The following is a 19,023-nucleotide window of genomic DNA, read 5'->3' on the forward strand; positions in this document are numbered from 1 at the left end:
ATTTGAGGTCATCTCTGGAGAACATCAGGTCCTGTGGTGGCTTGTTCGTGACGCCTCGGGTTCCTGTGAAGCTGTAGATGCGTCCCTTTCTCGTTGCCCTCAGATCACTGTGCGGTAGTGGGTCTCTGTGTGTGTAGATGAGCGGGTCTGTGTGTGTGTAGATGAGCGGTCTCTGTGTGTGTAGATGAGCGGGTCTCTGTGTGTGTAGATGTACATGTCTCTCTGTGTGTAGATGAGCGGGTCTCTGTGTGTGTAGATGAACGTGTCTGTGTGTGTGTAGATGTACATGTCTCTGTGTGTGTAGATGTACGTGTCTCTCTGTGTGTAGATGTACATGTCTCTGTGTGTGTAGATGAACGTGTCTCTGTGTGTGTAGATGAACGTGTCTCTGTGTGTAGATGAGCGGGTCTCTGTGTGTGTAGATGAACATGTCTGTGTGTGTGTAGATGTACGTGTCTCTGTGTGTGTAGATGTACGTGTCTCTCTGTGTGTAGATGTACATGTCTCTGTGTGTGTAGATGAACAGGTCTCTGTGTGTGTAGATGAACGTGTCTCTGTGTGTGTAGATGAACGTGTCTCTGTGTGTAGATGAGCGGGTCTCTGTGTGTGTAGATGAACGTGTCTGTGTGTGTGTAGATGTACATGTCTCTGTGTGTGTAGATGAATGGGTCTCTGTGTGTGTAGATGAACGTGTCTCTCTGTGTGTATGAACGTGTCTCTGTTCTTCATGGTTTCTCATCTGGGAGCCCACCTCCAGCAGAGCCTGCTCATCTTGTTTAATGTGCAGGTCCTGACATTGTCAGCTGGGAAAACAGGTCATCAGGGTGACCACTGGGACGAGGGTATCCGAAGGACTTGGCTTCTCAATGAAGTGCTTGAGTTTGGGAGTCTGAAGTATAGGCTCAGTGTCTGTGGGAACCTGCACATGCCACTGAATGTGTGGAAGCCTCGCATTCTTATTCATGCAGAAGGAGCAAACCGCAGTCTATCTCATGGAGTTGTTTGAAAACTAAACAACGTAGCACAGCAATGCATCTAATGCACTGTTTTTTAGTTCCCCCCAAAATAACTGGTAATTTTTGTGTTCTTTGCTTTTGTTAGTATAGTCCTATGAAGCCTCAATTTTGCCCTTCTTTTCTGTGTCTCAGCCACGATAGATACAGGCTGGGAGATTCATTTGGGGCAGTTGTCTGCTATTGCTAAGGAACGCTGGTGGCGGGGTGGGTTATACATTGGGCTGCTAGCCACAAGGTCAGCAGTTCAAAATCACAAGCCACTCCAGAGGAGAATAGGGCGGCTTTCTACTCCTGTAAAGATTTCGTCTCAGAAACCCACAGGGGTTGTACCCTGTCCTGTAGGGCAGCTGTGCGTGGGAATCTGCTTGATGGCTGTGAATTTGGGTTTTGAATCTGATATTGGACAGTCATTAGGGAAATCCTCGGCATGCACCCCACATCAGATCACACTGAAAGGCCATCGCATGCGTCCCTGGTAGTAGATGGAGAGTCTGACGGTGTTGTTGTTAGGTGCCGTCGAGGGGTGGGTACCAAGGGAACAAAGCACCGCGTGACCCTGCACCGTCTGCACAAGGGCTGCTGTGTCTGAGCCCACTGTTGCAGCCACTGTCTGTCCACCTCCTGAAGCGCTTCCTCTTTGCTTGCTGACCCCTACCAAGCATGACGTCCTTTGCCGAGAACTGGTCTCTCCAAAGTATAAAACCAAGTCTCGCCGTCCACGCTTGTAAGGAACATTCTGGCCACATTCTTCCAAGACAGACTTGCTTGTCCTTTGGGTCCATGGTACTTTGAGTATTCTTCACCATCACACCATCCGAATGTATCCAATCCTCAGAAGTCCCTATTCCCTGTCTGTTCAGCTTCCGCATGCCTATGCATATGATACGGGGTGGGGGGTGGGGGTATCAGGCCCGCCTTAGTGCTCCAAGTGACATCTTTGATTTTTAACATTTTAAAGAAAGAGATCTTTTGACAGCAGGTTAGGGAGCCTAGAGCATAGGTCTGGGGCAAGCAGACCAGCCACTCTGCATGAGAAAAATAAGGCTCTTTGCGCCCATGAAGATTTACAGTTGGGGAACCCATAGGTTGCTGAGTCATGACTGAGTTTTGTTTCCTTTGGGCTTGAGTTTGGTTTTGAGCAGCGGCACGTTGCCCCAGTCAGTGGGTCATCTGGTCTCCTGACTGCTGTGTCCATGGGAGTGGATTGTGGGGCCACGTAAAATGAAAATCTTGACAACTGCCACCTTTTCTTAGTTTATGACAGTGGTTCTCAGCCTTCCTAATGCCGCAACCCTTTCATACATTCATGTGGTGGTGACCCCACCCCCAACCATAAAATTATTTTCGTTGCTACTTCATCACTGTCATTTTGCTACTGTTATGAATCGGGCGACCCCTGTGAAAGGGTCATTCGACCCCCCCAAAAGGGTCACGACCCACAGGTTGAGAGCCACTGGTTTATGATAATGTGGCTTAGTGGCCCGGTGGTGGTGGCTTTTGGTTTAGGTTGAGATGCAGTCTGTACTAAGGGCGGGCTGCCATCTTTGGTTTGCCATCAGTAAGTACTTCAAACAGTTTATCTTAAGGCATGTTCTTTCTCAGCCGACCTTCTGGACTTGTTGTTGGAGGTGAGGCCACCAGCAGGCCCGAGGCCCGAGGCCCGTCATGGTACATGCTGCATGGATGGCCCATCTTCACCTTTGCTCACACTGCCCGTCCTGCGGGGCACAATGGACATGCAGGCAGTGAGCAGCGGTGGGAGTGGCTCTCAGAGACCCCGGGTTAGAGGCCACTGCCCAGTGTCATCTCCAGCTGGGTTTCCCTGAGCACCTGATCGGAAGGAAAACTAACCCATCACTCTCACGCCCTTGTATGGCTTTGTTTTCTTCAGTTATTCTTTCTGTCTGAATCTCGGTTGTGATTTTCACACCTTTCACAGTCAGTTCACGCGGGTATTATTTGTAAAGTTGTATAATTTAATAATGTGTAATTATTTATAAAGTGCATGATGTCTTTCAGATAGAAAGTCAGCTTTCCCCATAGTATTTCTGTTTCATATGTTTAAAGGAGGATTTCCAGGACCACATTTCAGACATGGAAGCAAGCCACAAGAGCCATGCAGGAGGAGCGGTTGAAGGAATTGAGGAGAGAGCAACTCCGGAGGAAGGTAGCTGAAATTCTCCCAGACTTCCAGGCCCCTCGGTGACTGCGAGCAGCACCCACTGCCGGATGGACGCTCCGCCCTTGTGTGAGGAGTCTGTGTTGTGCCGGTGACCCCCACCCTGCACAGCGGTTGGGACTCACTATGGGTCCATAAAGCCCTGTGCGTTGTTGCCACGAGCCCACCTACATCCACATATATATACTCAGTATGTTTCCTGTCAGCCACTTCTTGAATCAAAGGAGTTGGAGATTTCTATTTCCGTCTTTGATTTCTAGACGGGAGCACCCGGAACAACCGGCTGGATCTCCGTTGCTCCAATTCATCCCGTTTATTATCTAATATGATAAACTTTAAAAAGAACAAGTGTTAGCCTGCCTAAGGCTGTGAAGGAAAATGTGGAGGTGCCCTTAAAGCATAATGTGCCTTGTTGAGAAGCGAGCCTCTAATGGAACGGAAGTGAAGAGTGAGTGAGGATGGGCGGAGAAGGCGGCAGGCAGTCAGTGCTGTAGGTCTCTGCCCTCAGCCGGGCATCCTACCAGACGTCCCCCTCTGGTGACTGGTGACGCCACAGGGCGTTTTCCCAGGGGCTCCTGAGCAGCTGCTGCTGATCTGGATTCTGAGAACCTGGGACACCAAAGACCCTTCTCCTTGAGAAGCAGGGGGCTATGATTCCAAAGCTACTGCCTGGAAAAGGTGACCGGGCACCGAATTGAAATGTCTGTTCACGCTCCAGATCGTAGTCTCCACAGCGACCCTCCTCGTTTGTCCGCTAGCCCCCGCCTCTGAGCTGGCGAGTGAAACTGTAGGCGACCGAGTCAAAGGATGGCTTCATCTTCCAGGTGCGATGGAGTATAAAAGATGGGTGAAATGCTCTCTCCTGGGGACTCAGAGAATGCCTGGCTAGGAAAAGAAATGTGTAACAAAATCCCTGTTTGTTGTGAGCCTTCCTCGCAGTCTGCTCATGTAGTCAAGTAACACAAGAGTCCCCGCTCGCCTGAGGCAGCTCCTATTTGGTGCGATGACACCCTGAGCGGGTACACTAAATTCCTGTGGTTGTTCGCGTGAGCATTCTCGTGGTCTCGCACGTCTTAAAATCAGTGTCTAACACTCACGGACGCCACACTCAATGCCACTGAGTAGTTTCCAACTCAGAGCGCCCAATGGTGGGGCTTCCAAAGCTCTGTCTGTCTTCGCGGGGGCAGTCTCGTTTTCTCTCCAGGAGCGCCTGACGGGTTGGAACGCCGCCCTGTGGTTAACAGTTCAGTGCTTGGGGTCAGCAGGGCTGTCGGAACTGCATCACCTGCAAAATGACTTAGCTTGCTCTCCCACAGATGCAGAATGTACTCAGAGAACCACACACACGCAAAGACCAAAGTCACTGTCATCCAGCCAGTTGGTTCTTGGCAACTCTCCAGGGCAGGACCCCGTGCCTGTGGTTTCCACGAGCGCACATCTTTGTGGGGCAGGAAGCGTCACCTGTCCCAGGGAGACTGGCTGCTGGGTTCAAACTGCAGGCCTGTGCTTGGCAGCTCAGGGTGCGCCCACTGTGGCACAGGGCTGACTCCCTCACAGATAGGAGACCAGACGCTAAATCATCGGTTTGACAGGCGACAGTCCTCACCCATCCCACTCCCCTCGCCTATCTCCACCCTGCCGCCGTTGTTCGTCTCCTCCGAACCTAACGTCAACGCTGCCCTTTCCATCGTGAGTGGTGATGACGCTAACATGGGATGCGGCCCTACGGGGGATTTTATGTTTCCTTCCATGGTAACACCACTGTCGCCGGAAAACTCAAAAATGTTCTCTTATTTCAAACAAAGACCACTAACGAGGTCTAAAAGCCATCCGCAGTGACATCGATCTCAATCAGCATCTCTCTCTCATACTTTATGCTCATCCAGTTCAGAAGACTGGCTGATGTTAGCATCCGGAAAGCAAACACTGCTACTATTACGTAGTATTACTTAAATAGCAAGTGTAAATAAAGAGAGGTGAATCCTTTACATAAACGTACCAGGGGCCTAAAAAAATTCCACAGTATAAGTTTTCTCCATTAGGCTATTTGTAGTTCATCCACCTCAACTAGAAATTGGGTCTGCGGGCTATGTCCTCATTGAGTCACCTAGACGTATTTACTGGACCGTCTAGGGCAGTGGTGCTCAACCTTCCTCATGCCGCCACCCTTCCATACAGTTCAGGTTGAGGTGACTCCCCAACCATACAACTATTTTCGTTGCTACTTCATAACTGCAATCTTGCTACTGTTGTGAATTGGGCGACCCTTGTGAAAAGGTCGTTTGGCCCACCAAAGGGGTCGCGACCGACAGGTTGAGAACCACTGATCTAGAGAAACACAGGGAAAATAACGGTGCTGTTTCTTCCTGAAATATCTTGAAGGTGTGCTTTGGGATGCTACTGTTAACATACGCCCATGTAAGCCGTGTCCCTGACCTACAAAATGGAGGGAAAAACCAACTCCGACAATACTAATCAGGGCTAGGGAAAGGTCTACAGGCTGGGGAAATCGAGGCAGCAGAGACACAGCACTGCTATCAGGGTTTCTCTTGTTTAAAAAAAATCAGTGGCTAAGTACCAACAGTTTTCCTTTAAGGAAAGTGCTTTATTGTCACAGTACATTACTTGACATAAATGGCAGTCACTTTGCAAATCTCCACTTGAAGGCCTTGTGTCTGAGCTCTCAGAAGAACAGGATACAAGCATGAAAACAGTGCAAAATGCCTAGCACAGAGCTGGCTGTGGAAATCCCCTGTAGTGTCGTTGGGCCGGTCGATCTTAAGTATCAGTTCAATATTAAATAACATGCCGAGGTTTCCTTTGCTCTAACATCAGACCCAGAGATGTAATCAAATGGAAAGGCTCAAGATCCCCCACAACCCACTGAAAATCCTTCAGACCGCAGGGTCCCCGTGAGGCAGGCGGGCGGGCGGGCCTGGCAGATATGTCTCCCTCTGACGCGCTCCAGTTGCATCCCATCTAGAACAGCAGAAGGGCTCTCACTGTCAAAGCTTGTCGGAGATGGAAAGTGCCACCGGCAAGGCCACCGTAGGAGGGCGAGAGCCCAACTTGGGAGACCGCCACAGTCCCCCCCTCTACCCCCCCTAAACTTGCCACCGTTCCGTCTTTGGCCTGCTGCCGTGTGGACAGTTGTCCATCGGCAACAGGAGTAAAGCTAGCTGATTTCGCAACAAGTTTACCAGCCACACAAACATCAGTGGGACACACTGAATTTCATTTAGTACTCAGGGAAACCTGAGTACTCAGTCTCCCGGCATCCCCTCTGCAACATCCTAATATGCCATACAATGTCATACGTGTCAAGCTGTGGCCGAGAACACCAGATTCCCAACAGGTGCCTGAGCAAAAGGTCTCTAAGGCACGGCTTGAGAGGAAATTCTTTTCAAATTGTGGGGTCCCCAATTCTGGATGAAAACTGTAGTCAGTCCATGCTGAAAGAAACCAACAAACTCGCTGCTGCCCCCTTTGGTTACAGAGTAGACCGCTCCAAGTCCATGGAAACCTCCACCCACTTTAGTGAGCCCTCTGACCCCACAAAACAGTAATTAGTAAACATCGAGTTAAAACTGTGCTCCTAGCTGTCACCTTTTTTGCGTGTGTGTTGAGCTCTGTAATAAAAATGCTAACATGCTACCCAAAGGAAGCCTGCTAAGCAGGCTGTCAGGTTCATGTTGAACTTTACTGGCACTGTTTCCTGGCGGTGGAAGATTCTGGTACAGAAAATGCTCTCTTGCTAAAAATATTAGAAATACCAAGGATGCTTGCATAGGAGAAAGTTTACAGCGATGTGTCAGCGAGGCAGATGGTACCGCAGACAGACACCACAGGCACTTCCCAGGGTACAAGCGAGCTCTGTTCCTGCGTCTTTAAGAATTGTGGGCCCGTCAGGACAGGTGCCTCCAGTACTTCCTTAGCCTTCCTTGGGTGAAAGAAAAGACTGGAAACCTTTTTAGCGATTTAAACGCTGCACCTGCAGTGAGTGAAGGGGATTGTGATGAATAATTTGTTGCCACCAAGTAGGGATTGATTTAATCGTTTCCAAAGTGATCCTAACTGGGGACTGCCTGTACCTGGATAACAAAGATTTACAATATCCTGAAAAACACACACATTCTTTTAATCTCTCTCTCTCACTCACTCCCTTCCCTCCATCCAACAGGCTTAAGGCATTACTTTAGCAGCTAAGGTTGGTTCCCTTCCGTCTGGTGGGCGCAGCTAGAACCACCAAGTATGTATTCTGTGTGTCATAAGGATCGGTTTAAATATCAAAAAGACTTCCTCCTTTCATGAAATCCTGTCCTTGGCGGAATCTCCCAAGTGAAGCTGCATTTCTCTTCCCTCTGGCCAGTAGGCCGTGACCTCTCAGGGGTTGGTGAGCAAAGCTGTGGTCACAGGAGAGCAGACAGACATCTTCCGGTGCTGGCTTGGCAGTCCACAAGGCAGGCAGCCCCCTCGCCCAATGCTTCTCCCTCCCAGAGGCCTTGTCCTCAAATCCGCCCAAAATACATTCTTCTGCCTTCTGGGAAGAGCCAAAGTCACTAACAAAAACCCCACACACGCGTAGTTCCAGAGCATGAGAGGGCTCACAGCCTAGCCCCGTGTTTCCCAAAGTGGCCAACATCATCCCCTGCGTTGGGGAGGGTGGGGGGCGCACATGCGCTCTGGAGTAATCCAGGCAGCTGCAAAAATAATTGCCTACATTTTGCCCTGGATGATGGGTAGGACAAAAGTTTTTCATTGCTACGGGATACTGACTATCTTTTTTCTGCAAAGGTAGAGGTAGGCCCAGTAAGTCTGGGATGCTATGGTCTAGGGCAGGCATCCTCAAACTGTGGACCGCTGAGCACATTTATCTGGCCTACCGGGTGTTTTAGCCCCATTTGGGTTTTTTTACTTCAAAAATAAGATATATGCAGTGTGCATAGGAATTTGCTCATAATTTTTTTTAAAAACTATAGTCCAGCCCTCCAACGGGTTAGAGAGACAGTGAACTGCCCCCCCCCCCCCGTTTTAAAAGTTTGAGGACCCCTGGTCTATGGGTAGCAACCCCATGTCACGGAGCCCACAGGGTGCCACGCCTGGCCGCCTGTTTCTGTTCCTCTGTGGGCGCACGGGCCCAACAGCACAGGCTTCCACAGCTCTCCCATTTCTCCTGTGAGCCGACAGGGGAACTAAAACCAGCATCTCAATTCCAAATGAGCCAAGTCAGTGGCTATCCGCGGGTGGGAAACGGAGCTCCCCCATATTGCAGTGGGAGGTATGCTGTTAAGATGATCATGCCCCCCCCAATTCTCCCAAAGCACTTTCTATTTTTGGTACCGGTCCTCTTCATCGCATTGCATTTTGATTATTGTTCAATATTTGGCAGGCGGTTGAACTGCCTGACTCTACTCAGGTTGTCAGGGTTTTTACTAAGCTCTGCCAGAGACTGAGAGTTGGCGCCTGTGACCCTGAAGGGAGACCTGAGGCTATGCTTTCTGCTCTTGACATCGCCGTCTTCTCTCCTACCGGAAACTGAGGCCTAAAGCCATCAGGCAGATCACACCCAGCTTCCTCCCAAATCAATCACTTCGCTCGGGCCCAAGGCAAGGGGGTCGCCGCAGAACACACACCTCCAGGAACACCCACCCCTACCACCCGTTCACTGGCTCGGCCGCACAATGCTGAGTCCTCAACGTCAGGGGGCTACTCCCAAGCCTGAGCACATGGTGACTGACCTAGGGCCAGCCCGATTCACGGCCAGTGGGGCTGGGGCTGGCTGCAGGGAGGAGCTGTGTTCCCTCACCACGAACCTCTTGCTAAATCAGTGCGCGCACAGGCGGGAAGCACCACCAGGCAAATTTGAGGATGCTAGAGTTTTCTTCTTAAGAAAAGTGCATTTCTGGGAAGCCCCAAATTCTCTCCTGGTCACTCTGGGGCCGCGGGAGAGCCTGCGCTTCTTGATGGAAGACTTCATCTCTCCGATACCTTTGCACTTTTGAGACACAATGAAAGGGATCCCGTTTGGGGAGCAGCTGGGAAAGAAGGACAATCCCTGAAGCGGTGGGAACCATGACCACCGCCTCCACCCCTGCCCCCGCTCCCCCCCCCCCCCCCCCCCCCCGTGAGTGAGATACTTGGCCTTGGAGGAGCTGCGAGGGAACACGGTGAGTGAGCAGGATGTGCAGGTGAAGCGGACAAAACCAAGCAACTCTCCCAGGCGCGCGGCTGCCCAAATAACGCCAGAGGCCGCGCTGTGCAACGTGGAGCTGCCGGCGATGGGGGTCTGAAATGCTTACATGAGCGGAAATGTAGCCCTTGGTACAGTAACTGGCCACCCTACCCAGGAGCAAGAGCAAAGTGTTCCCACGGGACTGTCCATTTGCCTCTTCCAGCCATTGCCCTGAGGCTGCTAGCAGCTTACCAGGTGAGACCTGGAAAGAGGCAAGAAAACATTAATCCTTCCTGGAGTCATGTATAGTAACCCAGAGTGCAGTCGACAGATAAGTAAGACCAGAGAACACCCACTATCTCATCACCTGGACTTCACCGGACACTACGCTAACCGTAGTCGCCACTGGTTGTCACCAAACTGCCCTTTCAAGACCAGATGCACTGTCCTGTAACTCCATCGGGTCTGCCTGCCCTCCTTGAGGAGTGAACATCTAATACTCCAAAGAGCAACGTGTAACTGCACAAGGTGGTCCAATATGAATGCTTTCACTGCGCTGCTCAGAACCCTAATACTGGCCTCCGTATTCTGACGCCCCGGCATTCTCTGCAGTCTTAGGATTGTCCTGAGTCTTAGGATTGCACACCTGAGGGGCTTCCGCTGCTATGCCCAGGCCTTAGCCCACGCGTGGCACTCCCCACCATCTGTGAGGACACGGAGGAAGGCATCAGAACCCCGCCTTGCAGGTAACCCTGAGAGCCAGGAAGTGTTGAGGAAAGTTTGCATGGCTATTAAGACTTCACAGAGGGACTGGGACCTCGTCCCACTCCCCAACTCCAAACCCCTACACAGGGGTGGGCACTGCAGCTGTTTGTGCTTTTGCGACCCACTTCCTGTTCGACTCCTGGCCATCGAGCGGACTACTCAGGTGACCGGAGAGGAATGGCTCTTTTACGGCTTTGATACAAAAATCTCTTCCGTCGGGAAGTGGGACACTCCAGTCCAGTCTCTACACCTGAGCGTGGCCCCTAGAAAGCCTCTGAACCGAGACCAGGGGTGGAAAGAAGCATCCTGCGGAGACGGAAGTGCACCCTGGGCCCATCGGAAGGCACGTCACACGATGTCCTCGGCGGGGCGGTGGGCAACGCGGGCGCCCAGGGTGTAGAACTGGTGCCAGTTACGCAGGAAGCCCCGACTGTACTGGCCTGTGTCCACGATGAGCCCGCAGAGGAGCCGGCGTCCCGTCTTCTGTCGCAGGGCCTGCTGGACTTCCCTCTCGGTCACGTTGTAGCTGATGTTGATCAGCTGGATCAGCAGGATGTAGGCCATGCCTGCGGTGATGATGGCAGAGTACCACACGCAGGTGAAGGACAGCGCCGAGCTGACGGGGGAGAGGACAGTCAGGCTGCGCGGCCGCTCGGTCACAACAACACTCTCAAAGTTGTCACCCTCCTCAACGTCCCGCACACCCACGACTGAGGACCTGCTCAACGTGTGACCGCTAACGGGTCTGTAAAATAGTAACGGGTGCCTCTTCCTCCCGCTATGTCTTATTAAAACAGCAAGGACTTTTTAAAAAATGTCCATTTTTCAGCCCCAGACACAACTACGCCACTGCCTCGAGAGCAGGCAACATCTGTTGGCTGAGTGAATGATTTCTAAGTTGGGCCTCGCTCCTGAGCAAATGAGGGCACCCTGACATGGCAGCCAGTGTCCTGGAGAAGCTGGGCCAGGCCCGAGGAGGGTGACCAGACCAATGCCCAAACCACCATCTCCATCCTGCCCCATCCAGTGCAGACAATGCAAAGCAGCTACGAGAAGTGCCGAGTTTCTGGTCAGATGTGCAAGAGTACCACCGCCTTGGACAGGACAGCACGGCCCCTGCTGAGGCGGCGAGGAGGACCTGCAGCTCCGTGGTCCATTTGGTGGTTTTCACCCACATTTGCTAACAAGAGAGTTAGCTGGAAATAAACCCATTTGGGGAATAATTTTGAAGGCCCACAAGTCTGCAGATGATTAAAAAGTCAGAAGGCCTCCCCAAAAAGAGGAAAGCCTGAGGCCCACGGAGGGCAAGTGATGATGACCTGCCTGAATGGAGTTAGAAACGGCACCAGCCCCAAGCTGCTCAATCCATTCCAGTCTGGCACCCAGTCTTCAAAGGCCTGCCTAGTGCCAGAGACAGGCTCCATCCACTCCAGGACGGTCACCGTGGATGGGCTGCTGAAGGCTCTCAGCAGCGAGAAGGAAACCAATCCGGAGAACCGCTCTATTCTAAAAATGCCCCAGACATCCACATTTACCGTGACCATGGAAGGGTGTGTCTCTGGAGTTAAGAAGACCAAAGCCTGCATAGGGGCACTATGCTGAAGGAGCAGGCTTGCTCTGACCACGAAGCCCCAGCAGAAAAAGCAGGCACCCCCGTGGGCAGAGCTGCCCCACCTGAGACAGGCAACCAGAGAGGCCTCACCATGCTGCCTGCCAGGAAGGGGGCGGGAGTCGGGAGGAGTGGTGCTGGGGCCAATGCTGAAAAACCCCACCTTTTGCCACCGTGTGAAATCTTCCTAATACCCAAGTCACGGTGCATAAGGAAATTCTGCCCTAGATACCGCAGTCCTCCTGAGAGGTGATAGAAAAAGAAAAACAGGAAGCGACAGTCCCACAGGAAAAGCCAAAGAGAAGTTAGAAAGGTTGCGGATGGTGTAGCACCTGAAATGCGACCGGGCTGAAGAAGAACAGGAGGCATGGAGCAGGCAGAAGGCATGTTTCCCTGACAGGTGCGATGGGAGCAAGGGCTTCACAGTCACACCCAGTCCTCCAAGCAGTTTGCTTATTGCTGCGGTTTCCATTTGCTGACTCACTGAATGTGGAGCCTGCACATGGCCACGGGATTCTGGAAGCCCCCCCCCCACCCCCATGAAGTCTGGTCCTACTTTTACAGGTCAAGGACCTTTGTGACGTTACGACATAAATACACACACACACACACACGTCCACTGCACAATTTTGTTGGCAGGGAATTCAGGGAATCCTTTCAGGGAATCCCAACATCTCCACAGCTCGCCCGATGTTTGGAGTTGAAAAAGCCTAACCTAGGAGCAGATACACACAAAAACATAAACTCATTGTCATCAAATCAATTCTGACTCACACTGACCCTATAGGGTAGGGTAGAACTGCCCCTGTGCGTTTCCCAGACAGTAACTCTTTAAGGGAGTAGAAAGTTTCGTCTTTCTCCTGAGGAGCTGGCTGGTGGCTTTGAACCGCTGACCCTGAGGTTAGCAGCCCAACATGTATCCTCTATGCCACCAGGGATCCAGAGCAAAGAATGGTTCCCCATTAATGGCAACAGCTATTCCTGTTTCCATTGAGTTACTCTAGTTCCCGTCATCGCCGCCTCACCTGTAAGTGGTGTAAACTCCCGGACAATAGAAGAGCGCGGTGAAGACGCTCCTGTCCCTGCAGATGGTGTCCAAGGTGAGCGTGATCCCGTACACCGACGTGAGCAAGAAGATCAAAAGGGCAAGTATGAATGCTTGATGGTTTGATTCGCCAACACAGCTATTTATCCTCAAAACAGCAGGAGGGAAAAAAAGCAAATAAGACTTTTAAAAACTCTATGGAACTCACATGATAAAGACGCAAGTTCTTTAAAACCGGAATCGTGTCAATTCCGATCACTGGGAAGTTCTCATTGTTCCGTTCTCGGGACTTAAAGTAATGGCCTGCCGGGAGCCTTACAGCCTCTGCTCTTTGCATGGCAGGAGCTTAAAGACACACAGAGGCCAAAGTAGAGCCTGGCTGACCCATTCTTCGAAGGAATAGATGAAACCTACTACCCAAAGTGTCAAGAACTGTATCTTCATCAGGACAATAGGGAGAAGGGATGCTGTCAGCTGTGGAAACTTACAAATCGCAAGGATTACAGTTTGGGGAAAACAGATGCTCAAGTAGCCTCTAGAAACAATTCAGAGGTTCGGAGCCTAACGAGGGGTAGGGAAGAATAGAAAAATCTGCAGACTCGTTGTCAGGGAAACACATTACGTTAGGACCCTCTGAGCGGCAGGATGAACGGGCAGGTCCCTTCTGTCCACTGCACACAAGGATGCTCAAGTGGGCACACGAGGCTGTCTTTAAGTCAGAGCAGTCAGACCCCCTGCCTCTGTAAATAGGCACGCTCACACTCACACATGGGCAGCTCACGGTCTCTGAGGGTAACCAAGCTCTCTGCCACCAAGTCAATTCTGACTCGTGGCAACACGACAGGGCAGAGGCAAACTGCCCCTCAGGGTTTCTGAGACGGTGACTCTTTACGGGAGTAGAAAGCCTACTCTCCCGAGTAGCAGCTGGTGGTTTTGAACTGTGGACGGTGAGGTTAGCAGTCCAGTATGTAATCACCGCGCCACCGGGGTGTATACAATCTAAAACACGAGAACACTCCTAACTCCTGAGTGAAAACACCCCCGGCTCCTTAAGACAAAGCCCCAAGCAAGGGCTGCCCCTTCCTCGCCCAGTCCAGCGCCCTCCTGCCTTCCTACCCCGCCACCTTCTGTGAGTCTGTGAGGGGAAGCAGGCTACCTACGGAGTCCTATGCACCGTTTACCACACTGGCTTGGGAGGGATGCAGCGGCAAGCTTGCTGCTGACAGCAGCCAGCCCTGAATCCATCACACGGGCGTTGTTTAGCCAGACTCAGTAGCGCGGCAACATTCGCTCTTACAAATGGCACATTTAGTTTTTCTTGGGGGCTTTAAAGGTCTTCACTTGTTACTGGCCAGCCAGGAGGTCCGGGGCACAAAAGGCGCCCATCTCTACAAATGGTCTGAAAAGGGAGGTACCAACTTAACAGCGAGTGGAAATTACCAGCAGCGTCGTAATTGACAATGAATGGCGAGATGACAGTCACCTACATATAGTAGTACTGCCTTTCTTCCCTGTGTCCCGAAGGATGAGTACATGGACATAGCTGTAGAGATCCTGATAAATCTAACATCTGCACGTGCACACGCACGCTTCAAGTGCAGGTCCTGCTACGTAGGTATGAGGACGTCAGGGGCAAGTCGAGAGATTAGCAACAACAAAAAAATTTTTTTTGTAAGTTTCTGCTATTGCCCTTCAGGAAATGACTGGGAGAACTAAATCTGAAACTTGGGGGGGAAACCCTGATGACTAAGTGGGACCATCTTAACAGCCCACACCCACCTACAAGGTGTAAGAGTAGGAAGGAGAGATCCATCAGGATGACAAAGGCGTCTAAAGAGCTCTCTGGGGATTGAGAGATGTTCCACGCCTCCCCACGTGCCAACCTACCAGACGCAATGGTGATCCATTCTCCTCACACAGACACCGCACAGGCGGCAGTGCCACGCCCGGGCCGGCCGCACCAGCTGGCACTGGGCACACCAGTCCTTCACCTTGGCGGCGCTGCCAGCCGTCATCTTGGAGGTGTCCTTAGGCTCATCCTTCCCGGTTCGATTGCTGACACTTCCTGCCACGTCTGCGGCCGAGAACGCCTGGGTTTTCTCCTGCCCTTTCCTGTCCAGTGCTTCCGTCTGGCTCTTGCTGAGCGACCGATCGCCGCCCTCTGGGTTCCGGAGGTAGCCTGGGTTCTTCTTGGCTCGGTACAAGGCTAGGAGTATCAGAAGTAACCCGCAGGTAAGGACGGCCAGGCGGGTGGGCCCCACGCGCCCTTTGGGGACCACTTCGTGCAGGAACACGTAGTACATGTAACCCAGAGAGAACAGCCCGAGGCTCAGGAAGAACAGAGTCCGGTCTTTCCGTCTGTGAGTGAGGTAGTAGTACCACAGTGCCAGCACAGGAAGGGCGGTCAGCACCACCACCCCCAGCAGGAAATGCCAGGAGGCCACGTGGAGGAAGCCGGGCAGGAGGACGAGGGGGGGAATGATGGTAATGTTAACCTTTCTGGCGCCGCTGAGCCAAGGAATCCGGAGGCGGTCGGAAACTGTATCCATGATACGCTCGCAAGTCTCTGGCCGTATGGATCTGCACGTGATCCACCTGTCGAGAGAGAGCACAAGGAGGTGGCACGCGTGTGGGCATGCTGAATGCAAAACCGCCGCAGGCCCAACCCGGCAACAGGTCAGCGAGTGGAGTGGTCCAAGGCCAAGAACCCCACTTCCTTCAGAGTAAACCACAAGCTTCCCAGCTTCCTTTGTCCTTTTTAAATTATGAAGAAGATAATGTTCAGAAATGTGACGGTCCAAATGATGACTCCTCTAAATGAACGGCCCACTGCTATCCAGTAGATTCCAACTCAGAGCGACCCTGCAGGACAGGGGCAGCTGCTCATGGGATGCCCGAGACTGTCAGTCTTGGTGGGAGCAGGCAGCCCTGGCCTGTGCCGGAGGAGCTGCTGGTGAACTCAGACCTCTCTCCAGTAGCAGCGCTGATGGTTAACCCATGAATGCTTAACCACTGTGAGGATTCATGTGTTCTATATGTTGTACGATTCTGTTGAGACCTAGGCCAGCACAGTTATAAAACACTTCCGGGGGGGGGGGGGCGGGAACTCCCAAAAAGGTGGGAGGGGGAGGGAGGGAAAAGAGAGGAGCTAAAGGTTTAGAAAATGGCAACATATGTACAAATATGCTTGATATAACTGATGTATGTATTGCTATACAAGCCCCCAATAAATGATCTTTTAATTTAAAAATTTTTAAAAGAGCCTCAGAAACTTTTATAATCCAGCAATGAAAATTTAGGAAATATTTGATAAATGGCAGAGCAGCAATAAACCCCCAGTGAGCTATTCTGGACAGAGAATCAGGCCTGCTCAGAGGGCAGTGAATACATGGGGGGGGGGTGTCTATGTGGAGAAGGGGAATCAATGCTCCACCTTGCAGGCTGGCTGGCACTTGCCAGGGTGGAGGGGAAGGGCAGCTGGCGGTCCAGTGGAGAGAAATGTCCTGGGTTCGGGACTGCACACCAAAACTCTAACCTAATTCACCGCAACAGAGTCCCTGCTGACTCATGGCGACCCTGAAGGGCAAAGGAAAACTGCCCCTGGAGGTTTCCGAGGCTGTAACCCTTTACAGGAGTAGAAAGCCTCCTCTTTCTCCTGCCCCAGGGCAGCTGGTGGTTTCGAATTGCTGGCCTTAGGAGTTAGCTGTCCAATGCGTAACCACTAGCCGCCAGGCACTCCTAACTGGCAGGGTCAATGAGGGAATGGTAGAGGGGGTATACCCTTCAGGTATAGGGGACTGGATAGGAAGGGTGAAGGTCAGACTCCTATGGACCTAATAACTGAGGTACAGGTTAGCAGACTTTCCTGAGGAGAGAGAGGAACCTGTCCGCTCTGATCAAGACCGAGCCTCAGAAACCCTAGACAGGGTTGCTATGAGGTGGAATCGAATGAGTGGCATTGGGCTTTTTAACTTACTTAGCAAGGACTTTGGTCTTAACTTAGACTTAACAAAGACTTTGGTCTTAGACGGCCAACTGGAAAAGGACTGGAGAGTGTGCAGGACCTAACTGTACAGGAACCACAGAGAGCTGCAGGGAGCAGACACACTGAGCGAGGAGGAGGAGAGCAGGGGAGAGGGGAAGGGGGTGGGGGGTGGAGCCTAGGTCCCAGGAGCGTGGAGGCACGCAGCGTTGGCAAGGTTAATGGAAGAGCTGCGGTCTTGACGGGATGGAGGCTGTGAAAGCAGCATCTCTCTGTTCATCCATCCTCTTAATGTGGGTTTTGGACTGCAAACTCAAAGCACCTTTAGCAAAAGACTTCCCGAAGGGCACGCACTATCAAGGAGGAACGGCGAAGGAGTTGCAGGGTCTTCAGGAGTCAAGGCTGGTTACCAGCCAGGATGGAGCAGTCCCTCAGGACGGTGTGTGTAATGGCTGGATGAATGCGCCCAGGCTCCAAGTCGGCAATTAGCAGCCGTTGTGACTTTTTTAACTGGAAATATTAATGTGAAAAACCACATTTCCAACCCTTTTATATGACAACCGAAAAATTACAAATATTTAGAAAATGGAGGAAAAACCCAGGCACTGAGTCTTGGGCACAAAACATTTTCTGAGATGTTGAACATGGTTTTTCTGGAGAGTGAATCCCATTTCTGAGGATAGTGATGCAAATAAAAGCCAAAATCAGTAGGATTGATCCAGTCTTATTGCAGCTCACACTGAAATAGACCAGTCCTGGGGGGCTCTGCTATGCCTTCTGGCTGAGATTTGTCCCCACACATAAGGGACGAGACCAATCCCTCTGACAGGAAAATAAGCTTCCAAACCCCAAATCCCCTTGTGGCCAGGTACCCCACTAGGTTCTAACAGCCGAGACCCCAGAGACCACTGGAACTTTCTAGAAGCAATGTATGTTTTACTGAGATTCTGCTAGCTTGCTCTCTAGAATTGCCTGCCCCCTTTTCTGCCTCCCTCTCTCCTTTTCTCTCTTCCTCGACATGAAAATAGCATCCCAGAAAAGTCAACTGCTGCACCACTAAGTAATTCGTCTTCATAAAACGACACACTGGACACACAAGACAACTTTCCATTGCAGAGCCTGGGAATGGGAAGCTGGAGCAAATTCTAGACTTCCGGGTTCCCAAATGGAACGACCGAGTGGCACCTAGACACACGCCCGCTCTTACCTTTCACACCCTTCATCGAGGTCTTGGCAGTCACACAAACAGGCAGCCACGTGGTTCTTCTCCCCATTCTGATCTATGTACTCGCAGCAGCAGAGGGGCTCCAATTCAGGCTCTTCGGTTTTCTTTTTCTTCGCAGGCTTCATTCTGCCTTTCTGTGTCATGATTCGCACCTGCCACCGCGCGAGGTGTAAGCAGCCCTCTGAAGGTTAAGCTGCAAAGGACACGAGTCACATCGCGTTAGCACATCCACGCCAAAGCCCGAGGCTTAACCAGCCAAGAAACACCTTTCTGGCGCCGCCCTTCGCTTCCGATTTTGCGGCTCGCTCGGCTTACCCAGGTACCGAGATCCAGCCTCGCAGGGCGGAGCTGCCTTCCCCGCCCTCACCACCAGGGCAGGCGCCGTCAGGGTACCGGCGTTCCCATGGCAACAGCCGACCACGCGGTCGGGACAGCCGGGCGCGGGCGGCGGCGCTCGCCCGCAGGTGCGGGCTAGAGGGCCAGCGGGCGCCGCCCGAAGCCTGGGCAGGTAGGTGGATCGCTCGCTTTTCGGGGCTGCGCAGGGGAACCGGGCGGGCGGCCGCTGCTGGCAGCGGCGCCCCGACTCCGAGGACGCCCGGCGCCGTCCAGCCCACTGTCCCGCCCCTGCCAATCCCGAGAACGTGGACCGCGAATGACCTTGGAAGAGAAGTTACCTGCCCGAGACACCCAAGCAGAGGGTGGCTCCTCGGGCGGGCGGCGCAGGACCCGTCTCCGGCCCTGTTCCGGGAACTCCGGACGTGGCACCTGGAGACCCGACACCCGGATTCTGCTCGGCCGCGCCCTCGACGCGGCCCACCTGTGAGCACAGCCCGGGGTGGGCCTCACGGCCCGGGCGCCTTCCGCGGCCGTGCCCGCGGCCCCGGCTGGCTGGGCTGGGGGCGGGGACTCCGCTCGCTTCCGGGTGCCCGCCCCGCCCACCACGCCCCGCCCACCGCACGTGCACCGCTCGCAGCCCGGGAACCCGCCGCGAGGCCCCGCCCCTGCCAACCAAGCGGTGCACACCGTGGTC

The 19,023-nt window shown here is 52.6% G+C and overlaps 2 protein-coding genes across 4 annotated transcripts in view; one reads left to right on the top strand and one right to left on the bottom strand.

Moving 5' to 3' along the window:
* CCDC191 (coiled-coil domain containing 191) overlaps nucleotides 1–9,281 on the top strand; it is a 98,192-nt gene extending 88,911 nt beyond the window's left edge. Inside the window, exon 17 of the mRNA XM_075542508.1 lies at nucleotides 3,084–9,281. Within this exon, the coding sequence (XP_075398623.1) occupies nucleotides 3,084–3,222 (139 nt within the window). The 3' untranslated portion in view covers nucleotides 3,223–9,281. The remainder of the gene's footprint in view (nucleotides 1–3,083) is intronic.
* A 42-nt stretch (nucleotides 9,282–9,323) lies between these two features.
* Nucleotides 9,324–18,884, bottom strand: ZDHHC23 (zDHHC palmitoyltransferase 23). Of its 3 annotated transcripts, none has more exons than XM_075542511.1 (5): nucleotides 18,668–18,884; nucleotides 17,976–18,186; nucleotides 14,674–15,381; nucleotides 12,767–12,925; nucleotides 9,324–10,748 (listed from the first exon to the last, which is right to left on the bottom strand). In XM_075542511.1, exons 2-5 carry the CDS (start codon nucleotides 18,134–18,136, stop codon nucleotides 10,481–10,483), a joined length of 1,296 nt encoding a protein of 431 aa, XP_075398626.1. In that variant the 5' UTR covers nucleotides 18,137–18,186; nucleotides 18,668–18,884; the 3' UTR covers nucleotides 9,324–10,480. The 3 variants fall into 3 exon arrangements, with proteins under 3 accessions (XP_075398626.1, XP_075398624.1, XP_075398625.1); XM_075542509.1 differs by having other exon boundaries at nucleotides 12,767–12,934; XM_075542510.1 differs by having other exon boundaries at nucleotides 12,767–12,934; nucleotides 18,651–18,884.
* Nucleotides 18,885–19,023: the final 139 nt, after the last annotated feature.

The sequence above is a fragment of the Tenrec ecaudatus genome, chromosome 2 (genome assembly GCF_050624435.1).
Source record: "Tenrec ecaudatus isolate mTenEca1 chromosome 2, mTenEca1.hap1, whole genome shotgun sequence".
NCBI lineage: Eukaryota > Metazoa > Chordata > Mammalia > Afrosoricida > Tenrecidae > Tenrec > Tenrec ecaudatus.

Coding starts and splice junctions, on each gene's coding strand:
- ZDHHC23 (XM_075542509.1), bottom strand. CDS start 18,136: ATGACACAGAAAGGCAGAATGAAGCCTGCGAAGAAAAAGAAAACCGAA. Junction 12,935..14,673: donor ATGGATCACCATTGCGTCTG/GTAGGTTGGCAC, acceptor TGCTGTTTTGAG/GATAAATAGCTGTGTTGGCG. Junction 10,749..12,766: donor GGAGTTTACACCACTTACAG/GTGAGGCGGCGA, acceptor CTCCCCCGTCAG/CTCGGCGCTGTCCTTCACCT.